Source organism: Neolamprologus brichardi, chromosome 5 (genome assembly GCF_056152115.1).
Source record: "Neolamprologus brichardi isolate AB-2024 chromosome 5, ASM5615211v1, whole genome shotgun sequence".
In the NCBI taxonomy this organism is placed as follows: Eukaryota; Metazoa; Chordata; class Actinopteri; order Cichliformes; family Cichlidae; genus Neolamprologus; species Neolamprologus brichardi.
This window is the reverse complement of record NC_142108.1, coordinates 20,174,696-20,196,699: the sequence shown is the minus strand read 5'-3', so window position 1 is coordinate 20,196,699 and position 22,004 is coordinate 20,174,696. Positions and strand designations below refer to the sequence as shown.

The 22,004-nt window shown below is 39.7% G+C and overlaps 2 protein-coding genes across 3 annotated transcripts in view; both read right to left on the bottom strand.

Annotated features, from left to right (window-relative positions):
- The window catches only part of kcnb1 (potassium voltage-gated channel, Shab-related subfamily, member 1), a 38,872-nt gene extending 30,335 nt beyond the window's left edge, over window positions 1–8,537 (bottom strand). The window contains exons 1-2 of one of the 2 annotated variants that reach the window (XM_006783120.3): window positions 8,331–8,537; window positions 5,375–6,029 (exon numbers count right to left, since the gene is read on the bottom strand). In XM_006783120.3, coding sequence (XP_006783183.2) covers window positions 5,375–5,974 — 600 coding nt within the window. In that variant the 5' untranslated portion in view covers window positions 5,975–6,029; window positions 8,331–8,537. Of the gene's footprint in view, window positions 1–5,374; window positions 6,030–8,021 lie in introns of both variants that reach the window. The other variant, XM_006783119.3, reaches the window with a different exon arrangement.
- Window positions 8,538–8,963: 426 nt separating this feature from the next.
- On the bottom strand, window positions 8,964–18,196 carry ptgis (prostaglandin I2 (prostacyclin) synthase). The gene is made up of 10 exons (XM_006783121.3): window positions 18,071–18,196; window positions 17,535–17,658; window positions 16,620–16,795; window positions 16,375–16,521; window positions 16,125–16,237; window positions 15,833–16,014; window positions 11,647–11,812; window positions 11,153–11,334; window positions 10,646–10,797; window positions 8,964–9,235 (listed from the first exon to the last, which is right to left on the bottom strand). Exons 1-10 carry the CDS (start codon window positions 18,139–18,141, stop codon window positions 9,088–9,090), a joined length of 1,461 nt encoding a protein of 486 aa, XP_006783184.1. The 5' UTR covers window positions 18,142–18,196; the 3' UTR covers window positions 8,964–9,087.
- Between the last annotated feature and the right edge of the window lie 3,808 nt (window positions 18,197–22,004).

Sequence of the window (22,004 nt, the reverse complement as noted above, 5' to 3'; positions counted from 1 at the left end):
CCAGCCTAAATCTCTGCACCGAACGGACCAAGATAAGATGGACAAATAACCCAAGAAAAGGATGTTACTCCTCAAGTACAGTTAGTAACTTTAGTGCTGCATGGTTACTCAACAGCTTTCTGTCATTGAAGCGTGTGATACTCATTTACTTCTCTCTTTCTACAGCTGCTTCATCAACACATACAGTGCCAATGAAAGGTTTGGAGGTACTCGCCCATTACTTCTCACTAGGACTGTACCACGCGTGCTCTGACGTTAACAGTCCGCTAGCAGCAACTTCAAAGTAGACACCAAAGCACTCTCTCCACAAAGTTGGATAAAAACAAATTTGACAAAGGGCTTTAAAATATTCATCATTGCCCTGTGCAACTGTTATGAGGCATTTAGAGAATAGGAATATGCTTCACAGTCTGTGTAGGAATGTGTTTTGTTTTTGTTTTTGTCTTTTGCAAAGTAACGACACAGTTTAAAGGATAAACGTATAATTGCTGTTGAGATGGCGATCTTTCCAAGATATTAATGAACATCATAGAAGGAAATATTCACAAAGGTACTGTTAAGTCTAATTGTTGTATGTTGTCACTGTGCTTCTTAAATGTGTAAACTCTTAGTTCAATCTATAGGATCAAGACATTCCTTTGTCTCTGACCCCCTCTCCAGCCACTCTGTGCTGGGGAGGATTATTGTAGACACATCCCTTGTGAAGATTCTGTTTGATGTCTGGTAAGCTTCCTGCCCTTTGTATGGCTTCACTGTGTTGTGCATGGTGAACCAATACAGGAATTGAACCATATATTGGGTGTGGGGGGAGATTGCCATTTTATCACTAAGGATGTTGTTAGAAACAGTTGGAAGTCACGCACACAGAGAGACACACATTCTCACAAACTCACTCAAACACACACACGCACACACATTCTCACATGCATACACACACACACACGTTCTTGCACATGCATACAGATGCTTACACATACACACACATAGTGCCTTAGAACCATTGGGGGGTTTTACGGTGGGAGGTGCTTGTGTTGTATTGTGTATTGTAACAGTTGTCAATAAATAGCTGCCAGCGAGCTGCTCTTTGAAGGATTTTGGGCTGGAGACAGGTTAGGAGCGTGAGCTCCAAGAGCTGGTTCTTAACCAAAGACTTCCCTCGCTAGCGGGTTGAAGATGTTCTGTTATGTCTTGTTTTCTTCATGATGAATAAGTCTCTAAACTAGCGGGGCTTGTGGAAACACAGACCCAACATTTATACCTCCTTTACTCGAGTGCCTTTAATCAAAATGTCCATTTATATGTGTAACATTAACATTGCATTAGCAGTTGATTAGATAAATATACTGTGTGAGCAACTACAGTCAAATTTCTACACAAACTCACTGGAGATTAATAAGCAGACTGTCAGGAAACTGAGAAGAAGATCCTGACACTCGTACTTATTCAATATATTCTGATTTAAAACTGTCTTTAGTCATTTTAGTTTACCCTTTTTTATATTTCAGCTTTTCTTCTGTTCATTTAATGCATTATTTTCACAACTTAGGTTGCCTTGTATCAAAAGACGTATTTGATACGAGTTATTTATGACACAATTATTACAAATAAACTTGCGTTGCTTCATCTTGCCAAATGTAAAATGGATAGACAGAGAGCCCAGCTTTCAGTTTAAATAATTTAACTTCATCAAGTTTTAAAAGGTTTAGGGATAGACAGAGTTTAATCAGAGGCAAGTAGAATAATTTATATTAGTAGGCATGCTGGAACATATAACCATGAGTCATTTCATTAGCTAGAGGATGAAGATATAGTTGTTATCTAATGAGTAAGGAAAATTATATAAGGAGAATTATCTGCTGACTGGGGAACATTATATAAACTGAAAACAACAGCATACTCACAATGGACATATAGTGGAAACTACAAAAAACACTTCACAGGTTTAAAACATCTACTCTATATTTACGCAAGTTTCTAGATGACATGAGCAGTCACACTGATCAATCCTGTCAAAAGCAGGATTAAATCTTAAAGGTTGATTCAGTCCCAGATGTCAAAAGGACATTGGCAATCTTGGCCTGGACTGTTATAGTCCCATAGGAAGCTCATAAATCTCATCTAATAACTGTTAAAAACTAGAAAGCTACATCTTAAAATGGACAAAAAGGCCAGTCTAAACTTGTTCACCCTCTTTAGATATCCCTGTCTGTCCAGTCGACAGCTAGAAATAGAGAAGGATGGACAATGCTCCAAATATGTGAGATTTCTACATATGTATACAATCATAGGCAAGTACAGAAATTGTACAACCTTTGTCGGTCTTCTATGAAATATTTAGTGCAGGCTCTGGATGATCCAGCCCATGATTGATGACAGGAATTCTAGTCTTGTTTTTTTATGGCTTCTTATACATCATCTAACCAGCTGTGACTGTCCAGATGTCAGAAACAGTGACCGATTCTAGTCTGGGTGCTTGTATTGGATTCTGCTGCAGACTGATTTATGAGTAGGAATATCACCAAGCCACATTTATTTGTCATGTTAACTGTGACATGAGAGTAGCGTTATTGGAATTTGTTGCCTGCCATCTGATGCACAATACCCACTGACGGAGCAGGAACTGGTAATTCCACATTTATTAATGCATGGAGGACAAAGATGACAGCAATACTCACGTTTGGCTTTGGTTTCTTCTGTAAATTGTCTGAAGGTGAGCCCATATTAATAGCAGATTTCAAATAAAACCTTCAAAATAAAATCTATTTAAAACCATTTAGTAATGGTTTCAGAGGAAGTGGGACACAATTGATTTTGAGCAATGTTTTTTTGGTATTACAAAAAAAAATGCTTACAAATTTTACTCTGAATATAAACTTATATACTATGGGTTTCAAACTATAACTTGAAACATTTATATAAGTATTGTAATTTGTAAGCATATTGTCAAAGTCCTAATCTGTAAACAGATATTTGTGATATTATGAATAGCAGAAACCAGCAGGATCTAACATGATGTTACATAAATGCTACTGCAGGTGAAAAAGGCTTTTCTTGGTGTCAACCTGATTGTTAGCTACTGCTTTGCCAGCGGTCAGACACAATCTTATTTTATGGTGACTGGAATCTGATCTGGGATCTGAGTGCGAGACAGACAATGCTGTGGCTTACAAAGAATGTAAACAGAGAGAGGGAAGCTTCAAATTGGGCCTAGCGTCTCCTGGAGAATAATTAATGTGACATTTCCCTGACATTTAGTCAGAAGTATATACCAGAGGAGCCTCAAGAAGGAAGGAAGGGAGGAGAGCTATGAGCCAATGCAGAGAAAAGAAAGCCAGGAAGGATGGCAGGGCAGAGAAAACACAGGCAGCAACACTGAGATTTTTTTTTAAAAACATTTTTCCCCTGAACATCTAAAAATTGTAGCTTCTTGTTTTGTTTTGTGCAAACATTAAAACAGGAACTAAACAGAAGTGCAATTACACTCACACAGAAACACAAACAGGCCCACTCCTGTTCAATACCCACTCCTTCGGCGATGATAAAATCGTACTTTTGTTGCCTGGTAACCATTTGTTTTGTGCTAATCGCTACCATTTACCATCTTTTTATGGGCTGCTGCACGTACAGTCCCATTTTTGGTCTAGGATAGGAGAGCACAGCTGATCAGTCTGTGGTTCAAGTTGGATTGCTCAACAAGCCCACAGTTAAATAAATAAATAAAAGAACTAAGACAATACATGAACCCCTTGAATGGTTTTGGTAGCTTGGTCTGTGGTTTAATGTGGTCCTTTTTTTAACTAATTAGGAATTAATAAACTCTGCTGCTTGCTATGTCAAGTTTGCTCCTTTTTCTGTCTATCCCTATCCTCCACTATCAAGATATAATGATGCCAAGCCAGGAGGTGATGTAAATTAGCAGCTCAGTTAAATTCTTTTAACATGAATAATAGATATATATAGACATTGAGAGCTAGAGATTCGCCGAAACCACTTTGCATAAGCAATTTTCTGTGTTATTATTCAAAGTGAATCGCTGTACCCATCTTCGTCGGGCACTTCACAACAGTTTGTCGCTGATATTTTGATAAATTGCAGGTATTGGGGCGTGATAACGGAGACAAGAACTTATGGTCGACTCCGAGTGGTCATCTCCTTTTTGTAGGCTACAGCACTTTCTTAGCGGTAACCCAATAAGCATCGATTTTACATCTCTTTGATTCCTGTGAAGAAGACATTTCACTGACAGACTCACAGCACTCATCTCACTCTGTTTGTGGATTAGAGCTGACAGTTCTAACAAATCCTCGCTGCAAAGCATCAGCCGGCACAAATTGCTAATAGTTTCATTTCCATTTCCCATGCAATAATAGCTGCAAGACAAACAAGGCACGCTGCTCCCCTTAAAACTGAGCTGGAAAGAAACAGCCCCCCTCTTTGATCCTTCCAATCCAACTGAGAAGAGTGCGATCAAAGGTTGCTCATGTTTAACACTGCTGTGGTCTCCCAGGTTGCAGTTGCAGGTGTGGCTCTGTGAAAGGCCTGCTGATGGCATAACATGCATTGACTAACGGTGCGGGTTAGGGTTATGGTTGAAAGAATTCCATGTCATTTCCAGCTTCTTGTTCATGTGCACAGAGCTAAAATTCAATATCTCAAACCTCTCAAAATGATTTTTTTGGGGGGGTCACAAAAAAGCAAGTGCTTTACTTATTTTAATGTAGTTGCACTTTATATTACAGCTTGGTAACAGTGAGATAATAAGGTGGAAAAAATTAAGTAATATTGTGGAAATAACAAGTTATTACCAACTGGTCCATTTGGTCCACTGGTCTGTGTGTTTGAAGGTCTGTTTTTGGTTTTGATTTTGATGATAATAATGATGGCAATAATACAGCAATGGTCCTTTGTAACTGCGGCATTACAGGACACAAGGCTAATGAGCCCAATGTCACGTTTTAAAGATGTTTTATAGCGATAAATAAAGGCAGCCATTTATGTTGTTACCAAATTCGTCTTCCTGTTTTGTTCCCAGGTTTCAAATCAAATAACTGCAGACAACAGCACACAAATCCCATGTGAACAAATGGCAGGCTTTTTCTATGATTTCCAGCATTTACTCCATGTTCCAACTTTTGAACAATCAAAATGTAATGACTGATACATTTTGTGTAATCATAAACTGTTTCCTCTCCGTGCAATGGCAGTAATCTAAGGTCACCTGGCTGTGCTGATATTTGGTACAGGAGCACTTCCTATTATTTGATTTTTCTTGAATAAACTGAAATTTTAAGCACAACACCGCAGGTATTTCTGTGACAGGGGTCAAAGTGAACATAACCATGATCAACTCACACCCAAAATCCCGTGGCATTACCTTTGCTGCAACAGATGAGCTGGGCTTTTCCAGGAGGTCCCAAAGTTTCTTTCTTTTTTCGGCACAGCAGGTATTGTCAAATTCTTCTCCCTCTCTGTCTTTTAAGTTGTCTGCCTCCCTTTTGAGTTCTTCATTCATTTGCTCCTTTTTCTGGTGATATCTTGCTTGGCAACACGACTCCAGGTAGATCTCATCGATGCCCCAGTAGTCTAGTTCTTGACTAAATGAAAGGGCGCACATTTCCTCCATCATGTGCAGCTTACCCGTGCGGTAAAAGTTCAGAATAGATGTAAACGCCCCTGGATGCCGGTCGAAAAAGTACTCATTCTCCTCCAGATTGTAATCATCGCACACTTCCATCAGTGATTCGTGCGAGTTGCAATCTCTTAACTTTCCCAAACGCGTTCGTGGTAGCCTGTCTAACGTTCGCCACAAGACCTCATGCGGGAGACCTCCAACGTTTAGCCTGACTCTGCGGAAACATGACTTGCTGCGAACGATGTCCACTGGTTCAGGTGGCAGCGATGATGTTGACCGAGAGCCGGCTTTATTTAACTCGGCCAAGGATTTCTTCATGATAACTTTAGGTAGAGAGAGCATGAGGACCGCCGAGGCTATGGACTACACTTGATTGTCTCTTCATTCATTATCGTATCTAAAGGAATCACAAAACAAAAACAAACCATTAGTGTTACAGAGCTTAATACAAATGTCCGAGGCCCATTGATTTCAGTTGTAACAGTCGTAACACCTTGCTGCTCTGGCAGCGGTTCACAACCTGGGATACATTACCCCAGAAAGGCAAATCTGACTATTGTTAAAATGATGATAAAACTAAAACAAAATTATTTCACTCACATTAATTCTTCATCTTTCTTCTGAAAATGTTGTTCAACAATCATAAAATGCTTTCTTAACTGTTCACTGGTTGAACTGCTCATGCAAAAATACTGGAAATCAATAAAATTGAGTTATTTCTAATGATATTTCCCAATCAGTTACTGCTGTTCTTGTTGTCTTCAGCATTATTCTATTTTTTTATTTCTTCCTAAAACCACAAGAATCTCTTGGTGAACAGATGGGGGTTATTAAGATGACTCATTCACATATAAACAAGGCAAAAAACAGAATCCCATCTTATTATTGTGCTGCAATCATCTAAAACTGATACTGCAAAAAGCCTCAATAAATGTTATAAAATCTTACAAAATACTTTTGACACTTTTAACAACAGGAACAGAAGAAAAACTGCCTCCAGATGCTATAGATCAGATACATTTAGAATAAAGAAATGAAATCATCCTAATCTCCCTAATCAGCTGTTGTGACTTAAATTAATAAAACAGTCCAATCTTCTTTTTTTTAATTGTTTCCTCATCCAATAGTAGAAAAAATGCTCAGAACGATAAAAGGCTAAAGCCAGCACACACTGGCATTCATTTCTTTTGGGGGGTTAAAAATATTTTGGGAAACTTTACCAAAATGCATCCATGCTGTTCTATCATCAATTAAAGCAAGTGTGGGGGGGAAATGCTGATGATAACAAGTTCCCAAAACTTTACACAACCTATTTGTGCTGACCAATTCTGAAGAGAGCTCTCCTCTGTGGTAACAGATAAAATATTTATCTTTATGACAACAACTATTTCTGCTGTGATGGCTTAGATGGCTGCACAAGGTGGAAAAAGAGGTCATCGTGCCCATTTTTTCTTACTATTAATATTATTATTATTATTATTTTGCCTCCACAGAGGTCGATCTGTGCCCGTATGACGCCCATGCAGTGCTGTGGGTGGGTGAGACGCAGAACACCACGCAGTGATGAATGTCGTACAAAGTGAGCGCTGTCCAGTCCAATGGTGCTGAAACACCAGGAAGCAAATGTTCACTCCCTGAATCACGGCGAGCTCCCTTGGGAGGGCAGGCTATCTGACAAGAAAATATAGCCTACGTTACATCCTCTTGTGACGAAGAGGCCAATATTTTTATGGACCATTTATGACAGTACACGTGGCACAAGCTTCACATTGAAACGTATATATTGAGCTTGTGTGTTGAGGGCACGGAAAAGTCCACAACACATCGGGCCTGCAGATGTGATCACTGTCTCACAAAGTTTGTAATCTTTCACAAGCACAAATAGGCCTGAGGACTCGTTTCAAAATGCGCATGCAAATTTTTTTTTTTAGAAAAAGAAAGAATGAAAAAACTGAACATAAAAGTCTACTGCTGAATTCAAGATGTAGATATTGCTATATCTGTGTTGTGCATGTTGCTGGAATAAATAAAACAATAACAATAATAATAATAATACATATTCATTTGAAGCCGCCTCCACCCTCCTCCTGCTTTATCCAAGTCAAAGCTTCGACAAAACAGATTAAACAAACCACAAAACAAACATCAGCCCCACCTTTGTACACACTGGCAATCTGCGTAGCTACATTGGGAATGGTACTAGCCATCTAAAAGTGCAATGTAGTGAATGCAAATCTTCCATCTTTTCCCGTGTTTTTCAAAGGCTCCCTGCTCCATAATGGTGCAAGCTTAAACGCACAGTGTTCCCCCCATGCAACTGGAAAGCTATTACAATTGATAGGTTGCACATTACACAAAGTCCAGAAATGGAAAATTAGCTCAAAAATACCTTCGTGAGTTGTCATCCTACACTGAATCAAACCAGCACGTACCGCCTTGTGAACAATCAATCCGCTGCCACAAACAAAAAGGAAGCAGTAGCATTTAAAAAAATAATAAAAAAAATTGAGGCGCCGTTATTGGTTTACTATTGCCAGGGTCTAAACCAATCCATTTCCCCCTCCTCTGCCTCCGACATGGCAGAGATATCTTCTGCACGATCTACTGTCTACCCGCCGGTTTCCTGCTCCGCATCTTGCTTCCCTGATTCACCCTGAAGATCAACAAGTACACCGACAAGCTCGTTCGGACAGACTACCTGTGTTCCCAGTCAGCTGTGTGAGGAGGCGCCGCATCTCTGTGAAGGTGGATCCATGGCAGCTCGGCGCTCTCTTTCACATCTGTTTAACTCTTTCACCACCGCCTCCTGCAAATCTATCATCAAAAACACACAGCTACGTGTACGTCAGACTATGATGTCTCCAGAAAAAGACGCGTAAATGTGCATGTGCACAAAAGCCTAGCATCCGAAAACACACCCGCAGCTCCCACCTGACTGGAGAGACACACTGTAGCTCTATTTATTACGTTATTAGGCACTAGTGATGCATCGCTGTATGATGTGTGACTGATGTGATCACTTCTAGATTGATCAGTTTTCACTAGTCTGCTTTGCAGTCCACCATAACCTGTGGGGAGCGGGCGGGGGTCAGGCCCCCAATGAAGAGTGTGGTGAAATATTTTATATTACACGGCACTACAGTGCAATCATTTAAATAATTTCAAAGGTGATATCAATCCTGACCCATTACAAAATCAATATAATCGAGCTGTTGCACTGATCTTTAATGTTGCATCTTCTGTATTTGCATTTCCTTTAGAAAATAACTTCTGAACACAGATAAGAAATCGGAGTCATTAAAAATGAGACAAAATCAGCTGGTTAGTGTTTCATTCAGTTTTTTATTAACATACAAAATTACAAAAATTAAAAAGTTAAATAGGATTTAAGGTGGACTGATCAAATATAAGAATAAATAACATTACAGTATGTCAGTAGTTTGTACAGAAAGGTGCTATGTTCTCTTCAGTCTGTATCGGACCTGCAGGTCTCCGTCTGGCTGGAGCATCCCAAACCCATAACGACTGGGATTAACAGGAGGCAGTTTAGCCTCAGGGTCACACGGCTCCAGATCAAGATGGGTCAAAGCCAAAAAGACAAATCTAAAGAAAAAAGAAGTAAAAGCTGTTTACATCTTTTCACACATATTAGTACACCTGAGGCTGCTTTAACATTTGCACAGGACGTCTGACATTGGCTGTTACGAGTAGGGATGGGTATTGATAAGATTTTCACGATTCCGATTCCATTTTCGATTCTGTTTAACGATTCGATTCTTTATCGATTCTCTTATCGATTTTTTTTTTTTTTTTTTTTTTTTAAAGGAGAACACTAAGGTCAATTAGCTTAGATCTTTGTTTTATATCTTCTTTTTGAACAAGATAGAAATTTAGGAGTAACATGGCCTTACAAACCCAACAGTGAGATCTTAACAGATCCACAGCCTACGGCTCTTCAATGGGGTGTCACAGGGTCCCCAGGAAAAAAAATTGTGAATGTAAAATAATAAAATAAATATTCTTCTGTAGCAATTACACAAGAATATCCAATAATGTCCCTGCCTACAATTAAACACATTCACTTACCGAAAATCGGGGGCATCTGCTGTGGCAAATGGGTGCAAGCCTTTTACCACAAACTTACTCACTGCTCGGTGACATTCGTCTGTCCTGGCCTGAAAGGAGACGCTACCGGTAGATTGTAGCAAGAACTGCCAGCATCTGAGCCAGACTCTGTCTGTCTCTCTCATCATGGTCACCTAAATGCACAGTAATGGCAGGTTGTGTAATAAGGCAGATCGCGCTAACATAATATGCACTGTTAGTTGATTATTTACCTGCAGTATTAACGGGAGAGGACGTGCAAACGTTACCGCTGCTGCTGGGTTGAGATTCACGAGTCCGGAGCAGAATTAAAAACACGACATTCATTTAAGGTCATCGCGTGTTTTGTGAGCAAATGCTTTTGCATATTCGTAGTGTTTCCTCCCTTAAATGAAATATCTACTTTGCAAGTGTTGCAAGTTGCCCTGTTGTCATCCGTTCTCGTAAAGTATAACCAAACTTTTTAGCGTTTGAGCCGCCATGTTTCCTGCCAGGTAAATGACGCTCCGCAACGTGGTGACGTCATTCGGGGCGACTGGAATCGATAAGGGAATCGTTTGCAAAAATGGCAAACAATTCCAAGGAATTGAAACAGTGGGAACCGGTTCTCAACAAGAACCGGTTTTCGATACCCATCCCTAGTTACGAGTGACTGTTCTCTAATATCCTTCACCTCTGTCATACAGGTCAGTACAGAGAATAAGCAATGGCTGTATAACAGCTTCTTACTTTAAGATTGAGAACATAAAAGCAGGACTGAAATGATAAAAAGGAGGGATATTATGTGAAGATGGCCAGAACGAGTAATCAGGTTGAAATTGCATGGAACTCTTTGATGATGAAAGTATTATTTATTTTTAAACTTCAGATAAATAATGGAAATATGTTACAAATGATTTTAACACTCACTGTTTAATAGTTGAAACAGCAAACTCTTTCCCAACGCAGCTGTTTTTCCCTGCACCCCAAGGCATGCTGCAATACTTCAGCTTTTTTCCATCCTTGTAGAATTCATCCTTCACTGTCATATCATCATTTAGGAAGCGATCGTACTTGAAAGTCTGTCAAGAGCAAAACATGTGGGCTTTGTTAGCTGTGTGTGTTATGATATCATGGAAACAAGCTTGACTTTTTGGCTATAAAATAACATTTCACCTCTAACGAATTAAGACAAATAATAAGAATGAACATTAATAAATAACCAAGCCCTAGTCCTTGACAAATAATTTGTAGGCATTTACCAGCTTATTGCAGAGGAAGTATTATGCCTGTGTTTTAAATCACAGTGTTTAATCATGCCACCTCGAGGCCAGCTTATTTGCCATAATATAATTAGTATAGAGGGGCCCATGTTGGTGCTGTTAATGCATATATCCTATTCTAGATTAATGCACTTCATATGTACACACTAAATACCTGTGGCTCTTGGTGTATCTGTGGGTCCATTTGAGGGCTGAGGAAAGGGAACAGACAGACTCTGTCCCCTCGTCTGAGGTGGTACCTCTTTCCATTGGCCATGTCCAGGATCTTGTCCTGCACCACCTCTCTTCTGATCATTACTGCAGCAGTGAGCCGTAGGGTCTCACTCAAAATGCTATCTGTAGAATTGAAAGGACAGCAGAGTGGATGATGTCAGAGGGGTGTCAGTGTGAGTTAAGTCAGCGGTGCCCTCAGGCGATTAATTTGGCGACGAACAAACATTGCACAGATACGATTATATGAAAAAGGCAATCAACATTTAATTGGTTCAAAGTTCAAACTGCCAAGGCTGCTGTCACTGTTTCAATACACTGCAGTTATTTCTAACAGCTCAAAATGAGCTTTTGTTTCCATCCCACTGGAGCAATTAAACCCCAAGGCAGAAGGGCTCAAGTGAATAACAGAAAAGGCTGCTAGCAGCTGTTACGTACCAAATACAGGTGTGCTGTGCGCTTCCAGCGGGTTGTTCTGGGGCTGCTGAAAGGAAGTATCCCGTCGAGTGGAAAGGCCTCTGATCTCTGACTTAACAGCCTCCATGGCCTCTGGGTGAGTGAGCAGGAAGCCAAGGAGCCAAAAGGCAGCAGGTCCAGCATTACACTGAAACAAACATTGCAGCGCACAAACCTTTACATGAGTTTCAGATGAAAAAAAAAAACAACAGAATTCATTTTGTACGTATAAAGCTAATATATACCTAAAATAGAGATACTTTTGATGATGGCTATTATTTGCTTTCCTCTAATTTCTCTGTACTGCTGCTGTGTGAATATGACTGATGTGAGGAGAAGCCAATAAGTCACCCCATGCTTTGTAGGCACCTCTGTCAACCACTGTGGGAGACACCTGAGCCTGTCAGACAGTAATTGCTGTGGGTTAGGGGAGCTGTTCTTACTTCTGCTCATCTCAGGTCAACTCTCCATTGACAGGCAGGGCAAATGAGCAAAAGTGACTAGAAGTACATCACACTGTCTTTCTGCCCTCTTAGATCTTCAGATCACATTATATAATGCCTCAGGTTATAATATGAGTCTATCCCAACAGCTGCAGATTCTTAGAGGAAAAATACCTGTCATTTTGGGAATTATAATTGATGAGAGAGAAGAAAAAAACATTTTCATTTGCACACAAAGCAGGTTTTACATTGCAGTTTCTAAATGGAAATTTGCATTAAAGGTTATAGAAGGTCATTTTAGTTATATAGCTATTCCCATTAATCTATCCATCAATCTTTTCAACCACTTATCCCACTTATAGGGTTGCAAGGGAGTTCAAGTGGACCCCAGCTAACATAGTGGAAAAGGCAGAAAACGAATATACAAAATCAACATGATTTGGACTATAGGAGGAAACTGAAATCCAGAGAAAACTAATGTAGACAAACTTCACACAGGAAGGCCCAACCACCCAGGAAATTCCAACTAGGAGCCTTCTAACTGTGAGGTAATAGTGCTCACCAGCACGACCCACATACCACTCATTTCCCAACTATTCACGGTCCAAAATGCTTTGCTGGCCAGCTATTGGCTTTGACTATATGACTAAATGTGAAAGCAGTTAGCATTAAAATGTGAAAGCATTAAAATCACATTTGCTATAATGTTTAGGTCCAACTTGTGCAGCAGAAATAGGTCTGACCCATGCCAGGTTATAAACACCGGACCTTGAGGTGTGTTTTACGGATGTTGGTGGGGAGGTGGGGTTGCCATTGATCAGGTTTGTTCACTGCAGCCCATAAATGCGTGATCACGTTAGGATCTGGCAAATTTAATTCAGCTTCTTGGGTTCTTTGTCATGTTCCGTCACCTATTCATGCCCAATTTTTCACTACTGCTGCATTCAATGTCCTGGCAGAAGAAGGTAGTGACTGACTGGGAGTGTTGATAGGGTGTGCTTGTTCAGCATCAGTGTTTGTGTGCACTGTATGTGATAAAGACATGATCCAAAGTTTCCCAGCAGAACATTTCGATGTGATGAGAAGCTGGATGATATTCCCTTCGCTTGTCAATGGTCTTAATGTTGCGGTTGATCGGTGTATGTTTCAGTCAATAATATTGATTCCTTGCAAATGGAAAAAGAACAGCAACCTCCAGCTTGTGCAAGACTCATGACGATGTAGGCGACTTCGGTGAAATCCTAGCATTTACACTTTACACTGAAAAAAAAAACATCAATCTGCCTGTAACACATGTATAAGCTTCACTCTGGCATCTCTCGCCAGTCTCACATTTAATCCTTCTATTCTCTGCAGTGGTGCTCCAGTTTCCATTCAAGACAGAGACTGTGTGCTCCAATATCCCAGCAGACATGATAATGCAGAAATATACGTGGGGAATGGCGGGCTTTCCCAAACATGCACAGCAGGTGTGAGAGCCTGAAGTGTGGATAGGTTCGTCATTGTTAGAATTCCATACATCTGTGTTTAAGGGTGAACAAAGCTTTCTCCAGGGAGAATAACAGGTTAACGATGATGTAAAACTATTACAGCTAAAATGTAGCATAGAGCAACAGCAGAAACAAAGCCCAAATACAGCTCACTATCCCCCCCACCTGGCAGCATGAATAGTGACCTCATTGTGCCACCACTGGGACCTGTCTGAACTAGTGAAAAACCTTAAATCCCACAGTCACACCTGTGTAAATATTGCTAACAATGGAAACACTTTATATTAAAGCCCAATAAATCAAAATTATTAATATTTCAGCAAGGTTTCATGGAAGATACTGGTGTTACTGGATAGTGTAAAAGAGAGTTCTGCACTAGAGGAAGTATCCATGGGAGTATCAATGTGAGTCTTTTTAAAATGATTTGCATCCATGCGCACCGGTTAAACAACATTATCAGAGGAATTGGACTCTAGCCAAAAAAACAAAACAAAAAAACAAAAACAAAAACAAAAGACTGACAGCACAACTGCCTGGTATGATGCCTGAAACTGTCAGAAAAAGAGGAAGCAACTTCAGTTGACTAACACTGTTCTCATTCTCAGTGTTTGCACATGTAATTCTTCACACTCAAGGAATACAGAGTGACGTGGAAAACTGATTCATGGGAACTCCAGTTCAAGTTACATGTTGAAGCAGGTAGCTCTGAGTGACTTGGCCACGGGGAATCTAGCATCTATGATTTCATGTTGGCAAGCTGAACACTGTTGTGTGAAATGGTATTCAAGCGATGGGTGCGGAGGAGTTTTTATGCACTGATGCCACTGTAAGGAATTTGTGGATGTTTATGGTTTGTGTGTGAACGGCAAGGGCGTAGATTTAGCATGGACGGAAGGGACATGTCCCCACCAATATCCAGCGATTATTGAATTGTCCCCACCAATAATTTTTGGTGGGGACAAAACAAAAACAAAACAAAACCGATAGAAATAAAAAAAAAAAGCGATCTGTCAACGTCTCATTCACCCAGCGGTGCGGAAAGAGTTAGATTACGTTCTCCACTGGAGTCCTATATCATGTGACAAATATGGCCAATGTGATTGGCTGTGCCTTTCAGGGAGCTCTGTTTAGTTTTAGCAGCGGCAATCCTGCGTTGCGAGGACCTGCAAGGAGGAGGATGGCAGCAAAAAGAACTTGGATATAAGAAAGTATTTTTCAAAGAAACCTGTAAGTCACTTAAAGTCAAGTTCACTCATAAAATCTGTCCATCATAATAACGTTACAGGCTATGCAAGACAATACATGCCCCTCTCATTACTCTTTCTGGGTTGCAAAATAAACTTTTAAAAAATTTTCAGGCGAGCATGTAGCTGTGCAAACTTCAAATATCTGAACCTGGGAGAACAGCAAACTCCCGGCACATCGTTTTAGGCTTTGGCCCACATCAGTCTAAAATTGTATGTAACAATGAATAATATGTTACCATGTCCACCATGAGAGACTTTTACAGTATAGATGTAAAACAAATATGCCAGCAGTTTATCTCAGTTAATAAGAGGAGCAGGCATGTGTTTGGCTCCTTCACATAGTGGACATTGAGTTGTTGTGTGGGACACCAGTAGTCCATGTCTGTTGCTTTAACAGTAGTTCATGTTTAGAGTAAAACATCCCAGCTCACTGATCTGATCGGGGCAATAGTGCCTAAAATGTTGCATAATTTTGCTAAGAGATCTGTTACTTTGTGGTAATCTTAGATGAGTAGTTTTATGGACAAAAACCACCAGGTCATTCAGTGTTCCCTTAGTGCTAATGTATAAGAGATGTTGGTGTACTATAACTGAAGTGATGTTGTTAAGTCCTTAAAGTCATATTCTTTTATTGTCATGACTGTATTTTAAGGTATTTTTTATTTTTGTATGATATCTGATTTATATGAAATATGGCTGAAGTATGGCTGGCTAAATACTTAGTCAGTCATTTGTTTAATAGTAACTTAACATTATATAATTCACATATAAAACTATGAATTGTAATTTTAAATGGTTTAAAAGCATGTAGAATAACATATGTAGGCAAGTATATATCTCCTTTTTTTTATCAAGAAGCAAAGACGAAAAGGAAAAAAAAGAAACAGGGCAGGGTTCAGTGGTTGAATCATCTGTCCCCACCAACGCCAAAACCAAATCTACGCCCTTGGTGAATGGGAAACAATACAGAAAATTAAACAGTTCTTACCTGTGTGGTCCACAACTGTAACAGCAGGGCTTTTTTCTGCATATCTGCATCTATCCCCTCCTGTTGTAGGAAGTCACAGTAACTTTGTTGCCAGGTGCTTGACTCTGACCCTCCCCTCAGCCCGTGCGGGGAAAGCAGTTCCCACAGTCGCTCCTGTGAGTGGCTGACTGTTCTGCGTTCTTCTGTAATGAAACCATCAAACATTTGCATTATGGTGCTGCGCAGATGCGAGTTTAGTTTATATGTCCATCGAACATCTGTTTTATTTTTGTTAAGCTGCAGTGCAACTTACCGCGCCTGAGTGAGCCACGAGCCAGTTTGGCGAGAAGATTGTCAAATTTGCGAAACTCTTGGTAAGCAGCAGCCGCGTTGTCTGTCCTCTCAAAGAATGTAAGATATCCAGCCCTGATAACAACAACAAAAACAGTAAAAACTCTTTTTGTTTGTCACAGGTAAAAGCATAAGAATACCACCATGTTTATCATGTTCTTTTTAAAATATTAGATGCAGTATTTTTTCTAGGTTAAAATATTATGCCTTACCTAAAAAGAAGACTATAGCAGAGGTCAAAAAGTCCTTCTTGTTTCCACTCTGAAGGGGCGGACCCATTGTGGCAATGCAGGAGCAGGGTCTGAAGGTGAGTGTTCATGGAGCTGCTGAGCTTGGGAAGGCTGCAACCTTGAAAATGCCTAAGAAATGCAAATTAAAGATAGCATTAAGATTTGCAACACTGATTTCAGTCATATAATTTTGTTACTTATAAAATCGATAAAGACATATTTATTACTGTTCCATCCATTTCCTCTCCAAGATAGGCTCGATGTTTGTCAGCTGCAGACTGAACACCTTTTGTATGACCTGGCTTCTGAGCCGGGTAAAATCAAAGGAATCTCTGTCATTCAGCACACTATCAAATGAGTGTGGGTCCAACAGCACTGTCACACGGAGACCGGCAACACGCACCTGTGAGGACAGATTGTTAGTTTGCTCACCTCACCTATCCCCGAAATGTTCAGTATAATATTTTTTACGATTAAAAAAATAAACTGCATTCAAGCTTTTGGATTCAAAGAGTAAGTATTAAATTAATTTGTCATGGTCCTGGGTCAGTGACCCAGTGTTTTGAGTTTCTTGTGCCTCTGAGTTTTTTGTATTATGTTCTTAGTTCTCTTTGTTGTCCCAGCTTATTCTTTAGTGTAGTGTCTTAGTTTGGTTTTCTTGTATTCTGTTTAGTTCTCTGAGTATTTAGTAGCTGCCCTCTGTGTCTCTTTGTTGTTGGTGTTGTCTGTGTTTCTTAGTTGCTCTGTCTCCCCTAGTCTAGTTTGCGTCTTCCTGTTTTACTTTGAAGGTCTGTGTCTCATGTGAGTGTATCCTACTTTGCTCCCTTGTCTCCTCAGTTCTGATTTCTCCCAGCTGTGCTCTCCTTCTGTGTCTCATTCCCCTCGTTACTTCCCAGTGTATTTAAACCCTGTGTTTCTCTGAGTCAGTGTTGTGTCGTCCCTCTTGCTGTGTGGCTCTCCCTGTGAGTTTTAGGTCTTTGTTTCCCAGTTTAGCTTAGTTCACTTTGTATGCTCGTTTTGCTGTGACCAGCAAATAAAGCTGTGATTTTGAGTTCATCCCCTGAGTCTGTGAGTCCTGCACTTTGAGTCCTCATCTCCTGCCTGCCACACAGCGTTTCATGACATAATTAATCAGAACTTACTGTGAATATATCTCCATGTTTTTCTTTCATCCGGGCCAAAAACTTTGCAGCATCTTTCCCAAACTCAATGGCATGTCCCAGCCATGGAATCCAACCTTCGTCCAGAGGAGGCTCATTTCTCCGCCTGTCATACACGCAAATTCATATCGCAAATGCTCTAGCGTTTGCTTCCTTTCACTTTACATGAATCTGACACAACAGGTTTGCATTCGCATTAAGCAATGCCAAAAGGAGGATTTCTTTAGTTAAAAAGACAATTGGCAAGTCGTCTTCAGTATAAATCACACTATATTTTGCCGTTAAAAGCAACCCCAAATGCTAAATATTCAATTAGTGATACAGCGTTAAAGTAGTGATCTAATATCAACTACTTTTCGTTCATTTTAATGAATTTTGATTAGGATTAAATGCGCCAAACAAAAGAAATAAGTAATCGGTGAAGCTATAACATTTGCAAAATATGCATTTACACAGTAAACAAGCCTTAGTACTAATTTATTATCTGCAAAATCAACATGTTGTAACACTTATCTTACCTTCTGCGAGTGGAGAAACGGAGAACTAGTATAAGCACTCCAGTAATGACTGACAATAGTGTCCACCACATGGTTCTGTAAAGTCTGGCACTCGAGCTGCTCCGTGAACAATGCAGTCCATAGCCCCTGGCGTCTCGCTTATGTCTTTAAGCTCGGCTTAACTGTAACTTTTTAGGAAGGCGTGGAAAAGGTGTGGCCGGTGACAAACAGTTTTGCGCAATGGCCTATCTCACAATAAGCGGTGTCAGACACTGCAAAAACCACACATCACCGACTTCACACAGACAGAAATGATTTAACCTGACAATTAACCATGTTTACTCTGAGCACCTCGGCTCAAATTACACCTTACAGAGACTGCAGCGTGACAGTGTCGCTTTCAAAGAAAAGCAGCTAGTCCGTACATTTCGGAGCCGTGACATCACCGAGAAAAAGCAGGTCGTGGTTCCAAGGTGATGAAAGGAAGCATACTTTAAAGAGGATGTCATAAAGTTAAGGTCAGCAACAACATAGTTCAGTTTCCCTTTGGTATTGAGAAAGGTTTATTTTTAGCGTCCTTTAGATGACTTATGGAGAGTCATAGAAACAAGTGGTTTTTGTTGATGACGTGTTTGTGTACCGAAACTAATTATTGATGACCTGTTTTGGAGTTAGATGGCTCAAGTATGTTTTTTCTTCTTTTTTCTTTTCTCGGCGACATCATGTTATTATCATTTTACTACTAAATGACAAATTAAATAAAAAGAAAATCAGCAAGAAACGCGACATTTTTGAACTGGTGAACCTAATTAATTATGAAGAAATTATGGCACTGGTAGCTGGTAATTTGTTGCTTGCTTATTAAACTGTATACCAGCAGAGGGTGTCATAGCTTTACCGTTCCTCAGTAGCATTGTGCGCGTCCTTCTCATACAGGGGAGGAGAACCAACACAAAGCTTCAGTTCCTGTTGGCAAACATTTAAGTATAATATCCACGAATGATCACATCACATCACTGTGAATGAAGCTATGAAAACAAATATGCATTCGTGTTGCTTGCCTTTCAGAAACATGTATGAACTGTATCAAAGAAATGTATCCAGGTTTCCATAATGACCTCAGCAGAATACCTTATCATACACCAAAATAAAGTTATGTTCAACAAAACGTATTAAGGGAAACAAAACAAAAACAAACAAAAAACAAAAAAACAAAATACTCTTGTCCATGTAAAAAGGTCTAACTCTTACAACTTGATTAAAACCCACAGTGGGCATACACTTGCCATTAGAGACTTAATGCTGTGACTCGAGTGGTAACCAGAAAACACTAATATTTTTCAAATCTGTCAAAACCACATTTAAAACAAACAAAAGCAAAAATAGTGAATTTACTGAACTGAATTCAACTTTTTGTTTTTCCCCAAATTTGAGCAAATCTCGTGTATTGTTCAGCCACTAAAAATATTTTTTTTCTGTTCAGGAGTGCAGGTAAACAAGTGTAGTTTGACAATCTAATAAAAAAAAAAACAATGTGGAAATTCATTTATAACACATTATAGCTGAGCATTAAAATAGTCATTTCAGTTAAAGAGCTTCCACATATTGGTGGATTAGCCATTACAGAAACATAAAACATGATTTTGGTAATACCAAAGTACCAGAGCTGTAATGACCAATACTATGAACTGCCCATAAAGACCTGGATGTCATTAAAGTTTCCTTAGCAGAGTTACACACAGGTTTTTCACATTATTTTCAAACCCACCCAACTTTTAACAGGTACGCAGTCAGTTGGTGAGTAACTTTTCCACAGCAAAAATTAGAAATTGCGATTGTTAAGATTGCATGATAGGGACTGCAGATTTCTCAGGGGCTTTCCACCATGAGCTCGCTGAGAGATTTCCCCCAAAATTTAGTGCAAAGGCAGATGGGGATCTCTTACCAAAATGCAATTTCTTCACAGGCTCGATTATCCCTGTCTTACACACCACTTTACATTGCTCTGAGACAAAAACACATTTTGGGAGAATTAAAGATGAAAGACGTTGCACACATTTGCACTTGAGATCATACAGGAAGTCATTTGACAGAAGGTGTCAGCAAACTGTGTGAAATGCACTTCTCATAGGGGAAATGCAGAGCAGAGCGACACACTTTCTCTGGGGAAGTGTTTTATCACTGTTAATGCAGCAATGCACACCATGTTTAGTTACACCAGAAGGCTTTTCTTATAGCCCAACTTTCACCAATTACAAACAAAGTATGAATCAGCTTGTTTTGTTGACACTTCAAGACTGATAATGCAAAAAAGAAAGAAAGAAAGAAAGAAAGAAAGAAAGAAAGAAAGAAAGAAAAAAGCTCAACACATGGAGATGATGGAGTTGATTAAACTCAGATAAATAAAAATTCTGAATCTGATCTGTTCAGATATAGATGTTGCACTTGAACGCAACCATTAGGAACAATAGGTGTAGAATTCAAGTGGAAAAGACAAGATCTCAGAAACCACAGTATTATTTCCTTGGGCAACAACAACTGCTTGTACTGGTATGCATAATTTCACATACTCTGACATCAGTTCTAAAATTTTTGAAAGCTCTTCTATGCTAAATTCTGTCACGTGCAAAATGTTTGGGGGTTTACTTGCATTTAAAGCTTATTTCCAATTCCTCCCACAACATCTCAGCTGGAGTCAAATGTGGGCTTTGACTAGGCCACTAGTCTCGCCACATAATCCAGCATTTCTTCTTCTTTTTGAGCAATTCTTTGGTGGATTCACTAGTGTCTCATTGAAGGCTCCACGTCATCTTTTGGACAGATGGCCTCACATTATCTTTAAGCACTCTTTGCTGTGATTCAGACAGACGAATCAAGTGCCCCTGCCTCAATCTTTGAGGCATGCCTCAATCTTTGAGGCAGGGGAACAAACCCAGACTGTTACATAGTCACTGCCATGCTTCACAAGTGAACTGAGCTTCTTCTCCTAAAAATCTGCCTTTGGTTGTTGCCCAAACATGTTTGCTGTTACTGTAGCCAAACAACACTATCTTTGATTTGTCTGTCCCGAGCATATTATTCCAACAGACCTGGTCTTTACAGATATGTTTATTGGCAAACTGTAGCTGGTCTCTGATAATATTTTTAGCCAGCAAAGGATTTTTCCAAGCACACCTCCCATGCAGGTCACATTTCTGCAGTCGCTTTCTGATTGTAGCCAAAATCACATTGACACCAACAGTTGTAAGAGTCACCTGCTGATCTTGTGATGAATTTTCTTGTTATTGGAAATTTGTTTCTGCATCAAACACTCCACTCTTGTGGTTGAATTTGCTGGGGTGGAAACACCACTGTGAACACCACTTTATTTTAATTGTAGAGCACGGTCTATTTAAAATCATTTGGACTTTTTTTTTTATTACTTTGTCAGAACTATATGTTACCATTTTTTCTCTGAAGCTCTTTCGATAGTGCCACGGTGATTCTACACACTTCAGTTTCAAAACGAACACCAACCCTTTTATGTCAAAGATTTTATGAGACTTGTTTCACCTGTCAATCTTTAAGAAGCCTGTAGTCATTGGCACCAAATGAAGGACCCACAGTTCTAAGTCTATGGATTTAAAGGTGTGATAAATATTGAGGTATGAATATACTTTTTCACATGGCAGTCATGTTTTTATTGGCTCAAATGATAGAATTAAATAAAAACGGAAAATCTGTTGACATTTTTTTCATTTTGAGTGACAGAGTCTGTAGGCACCGTTTGAAAGAAGATCAAAAATTTGCTCCTCCAAATATTTTATGTCAAAAACACCCACACTTGTACCTACATAACTATGAATGGATGTCGTGGGTGCACACTAATGACAAAAATATTGCAATGAGCTCACTGTGGCTCCCACACAACAGAAACCAGTGAGCTGAGTGAACAGTATTCCTAATACTGAGACGT

What these genes read in the sequence shown, in the direction of transcription:
- ptgis (XM_006783121.3), bottom strand. Translation starts at nt 18,141, where the DNA reads ATGTGGTGGACACTATTGTCAGTCATTACTGGAGTGCTTATACTAGTT. An exon ending in GAGAGGAAATGGATGGAACA is followed by an intron (nt 16,522 to 16,619) that starts GTAATAAATATG and finishes TGCATTTCTTAG; the next exon opens with GCATTTTCAAGGTTGCAGCC. An exon ending in GCACAGCACACCTGTATTTG is followed by an intron (nt 11,335 to 11,646) that starts GTACGTAACAGC and finishes TCAATTCTACAG; the next exon opens with ATAGCATTTTGAGTGAGACC.